Raw genomic sequence first — 17,214 nt, 5'->3', positions numbered from 1 at the left:
TTCCACTTTGAAATGGTCATAAAAGGAAAACTACTGGACCAAATGTTATCAAACTTGGGAATCGTGTAAACGAGGTTATGAGAATTTATTTTCGTCGGAAAAAAAAGAGTTCAAAAACTCACCATCAGGGGAAAAATGGCGCTGTATACAATATTGTTAAATGAAATAAGACACGAAAACATCTGTTTAAAATGTGTTTAATATTTTCCGAAACGTGTTACAAAGCATGTTCAATGTAGCGTCCAGCATTTTCCGAAAGCAAGTTAAATCATGTTACTGCATTCTCAACAGCAGCTCTTAGCATATCAGGTTTGGTTCATTAGATTACGGCAAAGCACTCGAGGGCTATCTGCCTTAAGGGAGGGATGCCTTCGTGGAGGACATTTTAAGGGAAACTGGCTCATATACACGTCACACATAGCATATCAGGAGGAATGTTATCAGTGTATCACATTTTTCATTTCTGCCAAATTGTTTAGATTATCACCATAAACAGTGTTTTTGAGATAACCTCATAGACAAAAGTCACAGTGGTTGAGGTCTGGTGGGAAGAGGGGAATTGTTGGCCTATAAGACGTTCATTCGTGAAATGTTGCCTAAGTAACTATGCTACACTCTTGAGGTGGTGCCCAGCCCTGCATAAAAATCATAGTATCTAAAATGCCACGTTACTGCAGTTCATGTATCACGAAACATTTTAATATTGGCTCTAAGTGAGCTGCAATCGCAGTGGTCCAGCTGTCGACTGCTCTTCAGAAAAAAATGGTTCAGTTATAAAACTAGCTGTCATTCAACAGTAAACGGTGTGAAATGACTGTTATGCAATCGAATGCAGTAGGAGAATGCAATGGAACTAGATAGATAACGAGAGATTTCTTTGGCCCAAATCGATTAAAAGCGTTTTGAATCCGTATCTTCATGTTTTAGTGCCGAATTCAGGCTTAAAAATTTACAAATTAGCGATCTGTAAGAAAACGATTTCCAGATTGTACGCACTTGTGAGAGTGATTTGCGATCTCACATTTTCTAATCGCTAATTCGTGGTTTTCACGGATGAAATTCTCACTTACAGGGATGGCGCACTCGACATTTATCGAATTTAACGTCTTTAAATGGTAATTTGCCTACTTCAAAGTTTCTTAAGGGTATACAACATATTAAACCCATTTAACAAAAGGTTAAGTTAGATTCCGACCCATATTTCGTTTAACAATATTGCATAACGCGCCATTCCCCCCCCCCTGGTGGTGAGGTTTCGAACTTTCTTTTTTTCGCGGAAAATAAATTCCCATGACCTCCTTTACACGATTTCCAAGTTTGATAACATTTGAGTTTTCCTTTTATGACAGTTTCAATGTGGAACTTTAATTATAACCACTCTGTATATTATTAAATTTTAATTTGAAGCTATGCGTTATATGTATACCATGCGTAAAATTTTCGCTTTTATGGAAAAATAAAAAATCGAAGCAAATATACTTAGTATAATGGACCAAAACTGAAAACATTTCCCCTCCCTCCGAAAATAAAATATTGAAATTTCGAACTTGAATTTACTGAGTTATCGAAATATTTAGTTTGACTTATCTTCTAAGTCCTAGTTCCGACAACAATTCTGTCAAAAATTCCGAAGTATTTAAGCTAAAGTAAAAGATTTAGTATATATTCACTGTATGTTATTAAAGTAATCAGAGTGTAATAAAAATAGATTATAGAATTTACGCTAATGTAACTTTTTGTCTGACTGCACAACATGTAATGGAAGAGAAGGTTTGTAGAGATCTGTTTTTGACATGCCTCTAAAAGTAGATGTCATATTAATTTTGTCCCTTCAATGTCAAAAAACTTTGCTTTGAGAGGCAACTTTAGTTTTTGAGAAAGAAAAAAAAATCACAAGAAGACAATTTTGTAGAACATGCAGGACGATTGAATATACATACTTATTTTCCGAACACAAGCGGTTCTCAGACTGGTTATTGAATAATGAAAAGATGCATTGTCATGCAATACAAAACATTTGGAATACGTTTTCTGGCTGAATAACGTAAGATTAAAAGTCATCTGCTTAATTCACATCCATTTACAAGTCAACTACTCGGGCAATTGCAGAATCGTTTTGATCCTGAGCTTGTAAGACAAACCTAATATCACTGGATTTAAACACTTCTTTAATCTTCCGAGAACGTTCCTTCTTTAGCTCATATTCCAAGAATATTAAGTGAATACAATTTTTGCAAAAGAAATTGAATATTCATTTGCACTACGGCTTGGTAGTTTACTAACGAGTTAACAAAACTTAAATTCTGCTTTTTGTGTCTAAGTATACAACAATATTTTAAATATTTACAAATAAAATATTTAATTGGAGCCTCATCAGTTGCCTAGCATTTGAAAAAGAAAAGATTGTTAAATACTAATTGTTTGCTGCTCAGTCTAACCCAGGCTGCATGGTTGGTTTTCGTAGTTTTTATGTTCTCTTTACAAAGATTCTCTATGAAAGCATCTTAATCAAATTGCTCCCATGTTCTTTCTATGTTCAAATAACCAACTAACCTAGTTTAAGCGCGATTTCCAAGTGAAGTTACTAGTAAAATCCGAATACTCATTAAAAAATCATGTAGCTAGCCAATCGGGAGTAACATGAAAGATAGGGAACCAATAATTGAAATGTTGTTACGGTACGCTGTTTCTTAACTTAGATGGTCATTCCTTAATTAAATAGCCCACCAACGGCCGAGCGGTAAAGACGCTGAATACTGGTAGTTCAGTTCGAGTTTCGAATCCCGCGAACGGGCTGGCCGCATGGGCGGTTTCGTGGTTTTCCCCATGTGTAACGTGTATACGAGCCAGTTTCCCTTAGAAAGTCCTCCACCAAGGCATCCCTCCCTTTAGGCAGATGTTTAAGGTAATTAAATAATCCAATCCAATCCTTAATTAAATATAATTGATTTGTAAATTCTACTATAACTGACGGTAAAAATTGAAGTGGAAATAGGTAATATGGTGTGCAATCTTGATTAATATAAAATTAAAAATATTTGCATAGAAAAATGTTTGCATTCAGACAGAAAGTTTTTTGAAATATTTGCAATTACTTTATGAGAAGGATTTATTAATAACCGTAATAATTACTTATTATATTACTGATGATTAGGATTCAGTTCTTGACAATTACATTCTAAATTAGAATTTTAAGGATATAATGAAAATACGCTACGCACAAAAATACATTTTAGGAAAAAAAATGAGTTGATTTTTTATGTTTTAAAACTTCTTAAATTCATTTAGTAAACATCGTATCCTCGTTGTTTATTGAATCCAGAATGTTGGTGTCGTTTATATAATTATTCTTACTTGTCCACAGAATCTGCTGACTTATCCAGCCATTAAGTAGCTGCAGATCATTTCTACATAACCATTGAACTTCCATTAATTCAGTCTCTAGAGGGTTGTATGTTTATATCCTAATTTGACTTTTATAAAAAATGATTATTCTAAATATTATGTTTCTATAAAAATATATTGTGCTTTAAAAATATGGATAATAGTATCAGCCGCTCTTTCAGCCACTTCAAAAGCAACAGTTTGTTTAGAAATAAATTATGCAGTTAATGTCATAAAATTCAAATAAATATCAAACGAAAATTCTCAGTTTTAGACAATTCGATTTAAACGAAGTAAAGTAGCAGACGATAAAACGCCGAAGGTAAAAATTTACTCTTACAAAAACTTACTCTTAAATTTTTTAAAAAAAGAAAAGATACGAGAGAAATTTAAAAAAAAAAATAATTAAAAATTTGAATAATATCATCTATAATTTAAAAAATAGCCTTTCATATTGTATTAATAAACATTTATTACGCGTCATTGAGGGGAAAAATGTCATATAATTAATTCTCCGTAAAATTTTACTTGATGTTTAAGGTTAAAAATAACTGTGGCAATTCAGTGTAACAAAAATCCATAGACCACATTTGGCGTTATTATCGCTCAAAAAAAAGGTGCCAAATTTCAAAACGCGAAATTATGTAAATTCGTGTATATCTTAGAAAATTTTGAATAAAAAAGTCTAATTTTTTGCAGATGTGCTTAAAAATACACCTACTTTAAGATGATGGTAAAAGTTTTATAGGTTATAATTCAAAATTTTTTTCGAAAAATCTATAAAAATTATTTAAAAATAGAAATTTAAAAAATAAAACGCAAAAAATGGGTAAATTTTATTTGGAATGAACCAAAATTCCGAAATGTGAGAGAAAAAATCAAAAAAGTTTAATAAAAAAAGAGATATTAATAAATATTTGCCAAATTCAATTAACATTGAGGAGCTAAAATTTTGAGAGCTAATATTTTAAAAACTATTCGTACGATGTTTACAAAACTTGGTATTCTGGCATAATTTGAGTCGTAGAATCGAAATATGTAAAAAAATTGGTATGTTATTTCAGAAAAAGCCCGATTTTGTGTCAAAATACCTATGTTAGAATAGTACTATATATAAATCTAATATATATCCTAAGTCGCGCTTTCGAGACATGAAAAACGTAGTTTGAATTTTGTCAATCGGCCCAGTAGAACGGGAGATATAGCACTGTCCCATTTTTTTTTTTGAGCAGTGTACATTTATAGCATAATTACAAAATGTTTACCTCCGGTTTTGCCTTTGGTCTCCATTAGGGGTGTGCCTGCTTCAAGGCAGTTCATGGGGAAAACCAATTAGGGCCTCTCGTCTTTTTTCCTCCCTCCATGGATCTTTGTTATCCAAATCTGTCTCTCTCTCTCTCTCTCTCTCTGTTTTTTTTTTTTTTTTTTTTTTTGTGTGTGTGTGTGTGTGCTATTTTAATTTCTATGGTGTATACATAATGTTCATATTACATAATATATTTTTTCATTTTAAAATAATCTTTTTGTTTGTCACTTAATTAATAATAATGAATTGCATTTCACTTAGGAAGTTAGAGTTTCTGTTCAGTTTCCTGCAAAATATTTTCAAGCTGAGAAACTTTCCACTAATGGTACATATTATGAAGTAAAGACACTTGCTGCAGGTTCATGCCAAATTTCAGCTGTCCTGTTGGGTATTGCCAGCAAGGTATATTAGTATAATATATAATTCTTTGAATAAGGGTACTTTTTGATCGTTAAAGTATCACATAGAGCAGTGTTTTAAAATTATTTTTACTTTCCCATATTTGATCTATTTCTTATAATAATAATCCTCCTTTTTGTTTTTTCCCTTTTTCTCCGTTTCTTTTTTTTTTTATGTATGTGTGTGTCTATATATAAACACATAGATATGTAAACACATACATCTATAAATGTAGGTCAAAAATTAAGTAAAAATATGTAAATATAATAGTTCATACTGTGGTTGTTGGGGTTGACAGTCAAATAACCATCAATAATACAGAGCAAATAAAATAAATTGGTGCTCTTCTGTTATCAGAACCAGATTCAGAAATTATATATATATATATGCATGTTTGTATAGATGAAAGTGTTCATATATACATATGGTATGTGTGTGTGTACATACACACATGTATGCACACGCACATGCATACATACATACATTTCTGAATATGGTCCCGATAACAGAAGAGTACCAAAAAATCTGATAAAGCAAGAGGAAATGCAAAATGAGAATTTTTTTTTTTTTTTTTAAATGGAGGAAAAAATCTATTTATTATGGAAACTGTCTATCATGCACCCTTTCATACAAAGGGGAGCGGCAACATATAATATGCTCATAATCAGTTATGTTTCTGAGCTTACTTTCAAAATCTCATTTAGTATGAACTACTATGTTTATAGACTTTTATACCATTTGTTCTCTACATTAAACATTTTTTCCCCCTATCTTGCTTAGCATGTATCATTTTCTTGATTCATTCAGTGTTATATATGTATGTATGTTTAATCAATTTTATATATGTTTAAAATCCTTTCTTATTAAGATTCTAAAAACAATTTGTTGTTATAGATTAATGAAATGTTAAACTTACAAATATGAATAATATGTTTGCCTGAAAATAAAAATGAGAAAGAGCTGTTAAGTAGTAAAGCATAATCCTGGATATATTCCCTAATCCTAAAATTGTAAAATATTTTAGCAGAATTTATAATTTTAAAAGAGTTTTGAAAGTGAAATGATTTAAAAATATTCTTAGTGTAAAATAATAAAGAACTAAGTAACCGTATAAATCCCAAATAGAAGCCCAATTTTATGTAAATAATGGAAAATAATCATTAAATGATAAAAAAGGGAACAGAGAAATTTAGTCTCGAGGCAGTTAAAAATTCTGGTATATATAGTGAGTTTAAATGGGATATAACCATCTTTACATTCCCCGAATTCACATAGTCCAGCAATTTGTCTCAGTCCTGTAAATTTTGCTGTATTCACAATGCTTTAGTCCCTGCTTTTACGTTAATGGAATTTTGAATTCCCTGCCATTTGCATTCTAAACCAGCAGAAAAAAGGGAAGATAGTGATTTAAATCAATGAACAGTAATTTTTTTAAAAAAGCACAGTAAATGCATGGTATAAATGAAATAATGTGCCAAGTGAGTAATAACAGACAAAAAGGAGTGAAACTGTATTGAAAGCAGTTGCAGGACCAAGCCACACAATGACCTGGGTTTTCTTAGGTTCACTTATCAGTTACTTGGACCTTTACTGCTTGATTGCTCTTGGAATCTGTTGTGCTGCATCACAAAGAAAGTTATTTTCTTATTTTTAATAAAAGTAAGGAGCAATTTACTTGTCCAGAAATATAACAAAAGGAGGAGAACGTATGGAGAAATTGCAAATCCTCAAACAAGTAATCATTGAAGAGCATTTTGGACTTGCAAAAAACATAGTCATCAACTCTGGACATAATCGTAAAACATACAATAATACAATAATGGCAGTAGTAAATGAAAGTGGACCAAATAATAAGAAAAGTAAATAAGCAAATATGTAGAGTTGGAGGAAATATTAAAGAACTGGTTCTAGACTATATGGGCTTCCAACATTTCAGTCAGTAGCATGCTGTTGAAAAAAAAAAAAAAAAAATGCATGTATAGTGGCTGATAGAACTTCTTGGTGTCAACGGGGATGTACTGATAAATTAAAAAAGTGTTATAATGTGGTTATACAAAACTGTGTGGCGAGACCAGTGCTGTTAGCAGTGAAAGTGTAAATGATTAGCAATAGGTTAGGTTGAAAGAACTAATAAAGCTATAACCCAAGCACATTTTTAACATTGATGACATTGGCCTTTTTTCCAATGTCTTTACCAGCAAATCCTTAGCTTTCAAAAAGAAAAAGTGATATAGTGGTAAACATAATAAATTATGCTGTTGAGTGCAAAATCTGATGGTTTGAAAGACTTTGTTAATCAGTAACACACTGCTTTAAAAACATTAAAATGATAAACAAAAAGCATGAACAAAAAAGTATGTACGATATCTTAACTTTTTTGAGAGACATGCTCAGTAATGGGAGCACAGAATAGGATGATTCTTCTGTTTGTTGACTGCTGTCCTACACATCCAAAAAAATCTAAGGAATGTGCAGCTTGAATTCATACTGGCAAACTGCACAAGCATACAAAGTTAAATTGGCATCTCTGATTTACCTATTACAGTGAACACAGTAAACAAGGTCTTTCAAAGCCATTAGATTTTTTGTCCAAAATCATATAGCCTTCGAACCTGAGAAAAATCCATGCCTTCAAATTCTATTATAAGAAAGGCTATAATGTAGTGGGTAATGTGCTTAATAATGGTAAGAAAGAAGTCAACCTTTTTTGGAGTATCTATACCTGATGCTGTACACCAGAGGTTCTCAATCATTTTACTAACGCGTACCATTAAAACAAAATTCTAAAAACTTTAGTACCACTACATTTTACAATATTAATATATATAGCCATTTGCACAACCTATTAACTATTTATATTAAATATACACATGTAAAAAATTAGATTAAAAATTTGTTACCATTTTAATTATCAAAATGTACCGTATTTATGCGAATCTAATGCGCATCGATGATATGAGGAATTTATTGAATCTTATTTTATACAACAATGGATTTGTATATAAACTATCAATTAATGGTATGATAATTTTATTTAAATTTAGATACCATATTTTATACAACAATGGATTTATACATAAAGTAACAGAACATAGAATTAACCTATTAGTGGGCTATTGTCATGTGAAACAATCATTGTTAATTAGCACTACCTTATATACGGTACCTATAGTAAAATATGAACATGAAATAAATCGTAACATTTCTATCTAGCTAACAGTTTCTACAATCAGTGATTAATAGTAAACGTCTTTATTCACTAATGTTTTCATCACTGGAATCCTCGCCGCTCTCTTCGTCAGAAGCAGATTCATTTCTTCTTTCCTCATCCTCGGCGCTCCAGAGCACGTCATCGTCACTGCCATTTAATGAATTTGAAATGCAGCATTTCTTGAAAGATTTCACAATCATTGGTGCTTCGATGCTTTTCCAGGCAGCAGAAACCCAGTGTGCAACAATGTGCGGTGCAGCACGCTTAATTTTTCCTGTCGGGGTCAATACACGGTTTGGCTCACAAAACCATTTTTCGTAATCCGCCTGAACGTACCCCTTAAAAGGTTTATTTATACTAACGTCCAGGGGTTGTAACACAGACGTCATCCCTCCAGGAATGATAACAAGACCACTGCCTAGGCTGTGCATCTTCTTTTTTACATCGTCGGTGAGATGACCGCGAAATGCGTCCAGACAAAGCATTGATGGTGGATTAGAGAGCCCACTGGGACGGCGTTTCCACACATTTCGGAGCCAATCCGAGCATTAATAATTCCGTCATCCACCCCTTCTCTTGGTTTCGAATCAGGACATCATCTGGGAACAGCTTTTCATTCTTAGGGGTTTTAGGGCATGTTTTCCGTTTGAAGATTAAGAAAGGGGGAAGTTTGCACCCGTCTGCTGTTATTGCCAGCATCACTGTTACGCGTTATTTTTCACATCCCCAAGTTTTGATGATAACTTCCTTAGTCCCCTTCTCCATAATGGTGTAGTTACGAGGCATATCAAACCAAATTGCCGTCTTGTCAGCGTTGCCAATTTGCCCCATTGAAAAATTCTTTTCCTTCCGAAGTGTGATGACATACCGCTGAAATGTTAGTAGTTTTCCCTCATAATCTGCAGGAAGCTTTTGGCATATTGTTGTACGGCGTCTTAGAGATAAACCCATACGCTTCATAAACCGATCCACCCATCTACGGCTAGCCTTAAACTCTTGTTTCGGTATTCCAAGAACTTCAGCCTCCTCTTTTGCTTTATTTCTTATGGTGTCACTAGTCACAGGTTGTCGATTCTTCCTCCTTTCACGTACAAATTCCAAAACTTTTTCTTCAATTTTAGGGTGTCTTCCTTTGCGAGGGCCAGTGAATTTCTTTCTACTAGCTTTAGTTGCAAACAGTGCCAATTTCTGTTGCCGCCACAAGCAAACATTGCTCTCCGCTACGTTTAACTCTCTCCCTGCCTTTCTATTGCCATTTTTTTCAGCATAAAGAATTACTTTACGTTTGAAAGTAGCGTCATATGACATTCTTCTCTGTTTGCCCTCAATTTCGTGACTACGTACTCTGCAGTTTGTATCCTCTATGCAATAATGTGTCAACGATAAATGTAACGGTAAATGTAGTCGAGAAATTTGGTTGACGTCATCGGTGAACTTTGCACTCGAATCTAATGCGCACCCCAATTTTGAATACTACATTTGGCCAAAAACGATGCGCATTAGATTCGCGTAAATGCGGTAAGTTATAATACTTTAATTCTAAAATTTAGTGTGAAATTTGGGCCTGTTTAAGAGAGATGAATTTCTTTATGTCTGGTCTTATTTCACTTAGTTTTAGTCGTAAATTAGGATCCACTTTTAATTTTGTTCTGTATTTATTTTTTCAAATATAACATGGAAGAAAATAATTCTACACCCAAATAGGTTGTGCAAAAAGGAAATAAACATTTCATAGCTTTATTTGAAAGGTCTTTAAATTCTCTTTTATTTTTGGTTCAACCAAAAATTAACAAGTGTGTTATTTTAGAAATCTTCACTTTCACAGGAGTTTCGATCATAGAAATTTTCTATCAATTGTTTTTTTTTTTCTTCTTCACAAGGTAAAATTTCAGGTATATTTGCACAAAATGGGTTTCTAATCCAATTTTCTTTTTCATAGTCCTTGGGAAAATAAATGTTGAAATGATTTATCAATGAAATACAATGATTTTTAATATTGGTTGCTAATTCCTCTTTTATTTTCAGCTAGAAAACTTTCTAAAAGTGGTAAAAAGCTTAAAATAATATTATTATCCAATTTTTGATTATTAGCTTGAGTTTTTTTATCATTGCATTTATTTTATCTCTAATGGTCAATTTGTCAACATATTTACACTTTGTTTTTGTAATCATAAGTTTAATTCATTTAACTTTCCAAAAACATCAGCTAAATGTGCCATCAATAATTCACTAAATAAAGAATTTTGCAATTTAAATTTTGAATCTCAAAGGACAATTTGAATTTCTGATAGATGTTCAAAAAGACTATTTAAAACTTTGCCTCTGGATAACCACCTTCCTTTGGAATGTAACAAAAACATTTCATGTTCACTACCCATCTCTTAGCATAAAATCAATAAATATTCTTGAATTTAAATCTTTAATAAAAATTGCTAATTTTCACAACTTGATTCAAAACGTTTTTTAGATTATGGCTACTAAAGCTTCACGATGACTGGAGAAGTGAGTAACTTTCTTTATCTGATAAATAACACCAGGATGTTTTCCTGTTAAAGCCCAAATTATGTCACTGCATACAACAATGTGCTTATTCCAAGGAATATCATTCAGACATAAAATTGTCAATTACTTTGAAGTTTTCATTTGCAGTTGCTCTATCACAGTGATGGTGAACCTATGGCATGTGTGCCACATTCAACGTGCAGAGCCTTATCAGCCAGTATATGACTAAAATATTGCTTCCTTAACCAATGATCGCAATAAAATTATACTATGTAATTTAAATAATCATTTTATTATGTTCTTGAATGTTCCACTTATTGCATAATGCCACTGGCATAGAGCCTAAGACCAGATATAAGATTTTCATATATCACCATAGAAATGACATACAGTGGTGGCCAAAATTGTGGACAGTTTTGGAAATTTTTATGTTTTTGAACTTTGTATGCTTATAGAAAACATTAAGTTTCACAAAATGCAAACTTGTATTTATCATTTTAAAGAGAATTTATTACTGAATTCAATACAAAACACAAAATTCAATTATTTGCAATACAAAAAAAGTTAAACGAGAATAGTTATTGATATACATTAGATAGTGATGATTGCAGTGAGTTATCAGTACTTAGTAGGGTACACTTTATTTCTGATTACAGCTTCACATCAACGTTTCATCGAGCTGACAAGAGTTTTAAGCTCTTCTTTCGTTATTACATGATGCCAGGAAACAATTATGGCCGCAATTAGTTCCCTTTTATTTGATGGGCGTCTCATTCGGACAAGAGTTTTGAAACTGAAACGGTGCCACAAATTTTCGATAGGATTGCGGTCAGGACTGTTTCCTGGCCATGACAACAATTTAATGTTCTTTGCACGAAACCACTCTTTCGATATTTTGGCCGTGTGGCAAGGAGCAGAATCCCGCTGAAAAATAAACGAAGCATTCTTGGGAAAGACTCTGATGGAAGGTAAAAGTTTCGGTTCTAGAATGGTGTCAATGTATTTTTTGGCGTTCAGTGACCCATCGATGACATGAAGGCGACCATTACCATCTGCTGACATGCATGACCAAATCATTACACTAACTGGGTTCTTCACAGTAGCTTGAATGCAGTCAGGATGTAGCTCTTCTCCTATTCTACATCTTACATATTTTCGCCCATCACTACTGAATAACGATATCTTAGTTTCATCACTCCATATAACTTGTGACCACTGATCATCTGTCCAATTAATGTGTTCCTTTGCCCACTGTAGTCTTAATTTCGTTGCTGAAAATTAAGATAAGGCTTTTTTCGTGGAATTCTACTTCTCAGTACAACATCTGTTAATCTTCTCATGATTGTTCTTGAACTGACAGAAACACCAGCATCATTCAGATCACTTCTGATGGCTGCTAATGACATTTTTGTATCTTGGATACATAGTCTTTTTATTCTTCTGTCATCAATAGATGTGGTGCACCTTTTTCGGCCTTTTCCTTCTTTGTTTTTTATTGAATTAGTCTCCTGATATCGTAAACAAAACTTTCAGACTCCAGATGTAGTCACTGAACCACCCACCTGTCTTGCAATTTCAGCATAGGAAAGACCACTTTCTCGTAACACAATAATATTACATCTCTTTCTAGATGTCCAGTCTACTCTTTTATTTGATGGAATTGCTTCTTGACTAAATATTAAAAATTTTTACAAAAATTCCTACTTGTAATTGCAGTGTATAAGAAACAGGTCCTCCTTCTACAGAACAAAGCAAAATAATGAATTATTTCAAGTGTAAACATGATGTCAGCTTCTGCTGGCAGTTACTAACATTTGATTGGTTCTCAGAACAAGAACAGTGATTGGCCAGGAAAGCTAGACATTACAAACCACTTCATAACTGTGTTTTTTATTTATATTAAAGTACATATAACTTTTTTTGTATTGCAAATAATCGAATTTTGTGTTTTGTATTGAATTCAGCAATAAATTCTCTTTAAAATGATATATACAAGTTTGCATTTTGCGAAACGTAACATTTTCTGTAAGCATACAGAGTTCAAAAATGTAAAAAGTTCCAAAAGTGTCCACAATTTTGGCCACCACTGTATATATTTATTGAACCAATTTATGATGTTTAAATTGTGTGGCTCAATCATATTACAGTACACAGTTCGTAATCGGGACTCGTCAGGACTTCGGCGATTCCGGACTAGGTGTTTTTCTGAATTATAGATCATTAATTTAAATCTGGTAAGATGGCATGCAGAAATTATACAGTTAAAAATATGAAACCGTAATTTATAAAATAAAGAGCAATTATGATCTAAAGGATATCAAATTTTACAAAAAAAAAAGCTTAATATTTATTTGTTTACTTTATTAAACATTTCTTTCAATGCATGCATGCGTAAAGCATACATTACACATAATCAAAATTAAGTTTTCTGGTTGCAATTTTTGTGATATTTATATTTAAATCATATCTCCGTCTTTGATATGTAGGAGTGGTTGTGTATTCTTGATATTTATATTTAAATCATATCAAAGATAGAGTACAGCGAGATGAAATACTACATTTAGTAAGGAATTATAAGCCGAATAAAATAAAAACATCTGCACTGAAGATGAGAATAGTGCTGACAAATCAACTTCCAGTTCATTGCACGTTGCGCCGCTTTCTCCCCGCAGAGCAGCGCGAAATTGATAAACAGATTTTCGGAATGGTTAGAGAAACAAATTGTTAAGCCAAGCTGTTCTGATTATGCAAGTAATATCGTGCTAAGTAGAAAAAAATGTGGTTCATTTAGACTATATCTAGACTTAACGACACTTAAAACCTGGTGAATTCCTTTCCGAATATTTAATTGCCATGATTGCTATGCGTGAAATAGCCATTCGTGGTTCTGTTGATGATTCACCAATTCTTGATTATGTAATCATTGGGATACCGGATCAGACTAGTAACAAAATTATTTTGTATGGGTGTAAAATTATTTCTGAATTCAAAGAGAAATTAAAAATTTATGAGAAAATCCGTGTTCCAGATACAAAGAATAAGGGTTATTCAAGTACTAACACAAAATAAAGAACGCACTATACCTAATAAGAGTAAAGAACCAAGGTGTTATGACTGTGGAAATATAGGGTAAAAAAAGTTTGTGGCTTTGAGGTCCGGATTATAGATCATTCCCGATAATGGACGTCCAGATTACGGACTTCGTAATGTGCTTGTTACATGGCAAAAGAACAAAGTTGAAGCAGCTATTGTTTATTAAACGAATTCAAATTTATAGCCGACTGCCGGTGAGTTTTAATACTTTCATTGTTAAATAGATTCCAGTTTTCAGATCTAAGCACTTTAAGGTAATTTATGAATAATTCTAATTTAATATCTTAAACGAATGGCATGTGGCCATTCCATTTTGGGCACACAACTCCAAAAAGGTTCGCCACCACTGCTTTATCATGAAGAGATTCAGAAAATAAATACTCTTCAGCAATTCGATTATCATCTTTAAAACATATGTAAACTGTTGAACAAAGTTCGTTATATCACTATTTTTTCATTCAATTGCAATGCAAAGTACTCACTGTGTTTTATTTTTTGAATAAGTGTCTCTTTTTTGGAATTTGTATTTCATGAATTCGTTGACTTATCATTTGATTATGGAATATTATTGAATTTATTAGCCATTTTTGTTGTTGAATAATGTTAAAACAATATCTTTAGCTGCTGATAATATAAAGTTTCCTCCTGCCTAGTCTTGGCAAATCTTAGGCTTACTAGGTAACTAGCTTCCAAAGCTTTTTCACTTGAAGTAACAAAATCTTTCCTTACTTGTTTATTACTTCTGAATTCTATTCATGGGCAAGACAACTGTCACACAGGAAGGCTTCTTCAATATGGTATCAGTCAGGTATGGGTAACTTATAATCCACACTTTCACATACATTCTAAATCCGCTTCTCTGCGAATGTGTGAGTGGGTAATGTTAATGACTACCCCATAGATCCATACCTCCTACCTGCACGTCTCAGTGGCTCACGTCATCGTATTTTTCTGCAAGAGGTTTTACCAGTATTGCTTCAGAATGTTCCAGCTGTTGTTTCTGATCGCATGTAGTTCCAGTATGATGGTATGCCATCCCGTTATAACCTGATGGTCCACAATGACTTGGATGGAAATTTTGCAAGGCAATGGATTGGACATTGTTGATTAGTTGCCCTGTTTTCCAGATTCATCCAGCATAAATTTCTTTTTATGAAGGCATCATTTACGAAACTCCCGTTGACTCACTGGAGGACCTCATTGCATGACTATACATTGTGGCTGCAATCATCTGTGAAATGCCTGTAATTTTTCAAGTGTTTGCTAATCTCTTCTATGATGCTACCAAGCATGTGTTACTATAGTGGTCACAATTTTGAACAGGTCTTTGTGAAATCTGTATTGCTTCAAAGAAGCACTTTGCGCTGAGTTTTTTAAATAATATTTTTCTTCTCGTATCATTTTATGTGTTCGTGCCTTAATACGTCACTTTCGATCCTACATGTTTTAGTACGCTCAACCATTTATTTCCAAGTTTGTCCCATGGTCGCAGAATCACTCTGTATGTTTTATGGCTAATTTATATTATTTTAACAGGATTGATATATGCTGTTAGAGAACTTTGGTCTGGTTTCTGCAGTAGATTTTATGATTATATATTGTAGTTTGGCCTGAGGTTTATAAGGAATATTAATTATAAATATGTAGGTTATTTGGAAAGTAAGATCTGATTTCTTATAAAACAAACAATCCGAGACTTCCCCCCCCCCAGAAAAATTTTTATTTAATTTCCTTACACATTTCTCTATTTTTCTACATAGTTTCTGTGTTTAGTTTAACATTTGTCATAAAGTTCTACGAGCTTTTGTTTGATTTATAAAGCCTAAACTAAAATTGTGAACTAAATAAAAATAAAAATTCAAATGGGACTCCATCCATTGTTCACTTATAATAAGGTTTAAGTAATTCTAATAATAAATTTTTTAAAGGATGAGTTTAGATAATTATATGAAAAATTAACATTTTTAGGTAAATGATAAATAATATAGTTAAAAGGTGTCAAATAATAAAAAAAAACTTAATATTTATGTTTACCTTATTAAACATTTCTTTGTATGCAAGTTGCTTGTTTTTTTGTGCTAATACTTTCTCTTTAATTCTGTAGACAGACAGAATCTCTTGTTTAGTTACATTGTTGAAGTCCTGTAACTGCTGTTTTGAGAATTCCGACTAACTTGTCAATCAAAATTTTCTCCTTTTCAATAACTTCTCTGTCACTTTCTTCACTATCGGTAGCAGTATTTTCTGGATCTAGAACCATACTACAGATTTCGCCATTCATTAATTGAATGATGATTGAAAAGCATTGTTATCACAATGAAAAATTTCTTTTATATCATCTTCATTTATTACCGCTTCTCTACATTTCTTTACAAAATATGTTTTATATTTCATGTGGCCACTAATGAAAGTGCATTAAAGATTGAACATTTTCATGTTAGTTTTTATGATCTAATTTTGTATTTTATTGTAGATTAAATTGTGCTGTTTCTATAGAAAATATTGAATCTTCATGTTAATATTTTTGAGTATTTGTTCTTAAAACTTCAAATTTCTAAAATATTTTAGCCTTGGCATTAAATATTTATACTTAATGCTATATTTTTATAATGAACGGTTACCAATTTACACATTTGGGAGAAAGAAAACAATTACCAATCTGTGCAAACAATCTAACTGGTGTTTTGTAATTGCATTATTTTAATGTAGTAGATTCTGTTGAAAATACTCATTATGCTTACTATATTCAATCTTCCATCAATGGAAAAAGAAGCTGTGGTTGATGTCTGAGGTATTATTATTAACAGCAATTCTGAACTGTGGCCACCAGGAAGTTTTAAAAAAAATTCCAGTATGTTTCTATGATTTTTAATAAATGACTAATAAACTTTTATTTAATAAAATAATAAATAGAATTTTCTGTCATGTTTACATGTTATTATTTTAAATAAATTGCTTATGTACTGTATTAAGTATGATAATTAATGTATATATTAAATAAATTTTGTTGAAATGTATTGTTATTTTAAATAAATTGTTGACAAAATTGTATTAAATACTAAAATAATTCTTATATGTATAAGATTTTACCATAAATTTGTATTAAATTCCTGTGTATATATATATATTAAATAAAACGTAAAAATATATTCAATTGCCAATTTATCATTTACTGTAGCCAGTTTAGTTATCATGGTTATTTGTAACATTTGGCAATAAATTGCAATTTCTTAAGCCCAAATTATGCCAATGCCATTTTCTCTCACCAAGGGTGCTATAAAGCTCCATTTTCATTTTTCCAATAAATAACCAAATCTTG

The 17,214-nt window shown here is 32.1% G+C and overlaps 1 protein-coding gene across 3 annotated transcripts in view; it reads left to right on the top strand.

Moving 5' to 3' along the window:
* The window catches only part of LOC118182413 (nuclear pore membrane glycoprotein 210-like), a 182,462-nt gene that overhangs the window by 62,283 nt on the left and 102,965 nt on the right, over window positions 1-17,214 (top strand). For all 3 annotated transcript variants that reach the window (XR_015040766.1, XM_085815406.1, XM_085815405.1), the window contains exon 10: window positions 4,952-5,092. Coding sequence is in view for 2 of the 3 variants with exons in the window: in XM_085815406.1 (XP_085671532.1) it covers window positions 4,952-5,092 (141 nt within the window). In the remaining variant the exon portion in view is untranslated. The remainder of the gene's footprint in view (window positions 1-4,951; window positions 5,093-17,214) is intronic.

The sequence above is a fragment of the Stegodyphus dumicola genome, chromosome 4, assembly GCF_044657685.1.
Source record: "Stegodyphus dumicola isolate Sdum_Otavi_A_Nest chromosome 4, ASM4465768v1".
In the NCBI taxonomy this organism is placed as follows: Eukaryota; Metazoa; Arthropoda; class Arachnida; order Araneae; family Eresidae; genus Stegodyphus; species Stegodyphus dumicola.
The sequence above is the reverse complement of the archived record's forward strand: the minus strand, read 5'-3'. Positions and strand labels throughout refer to the sequence as shown.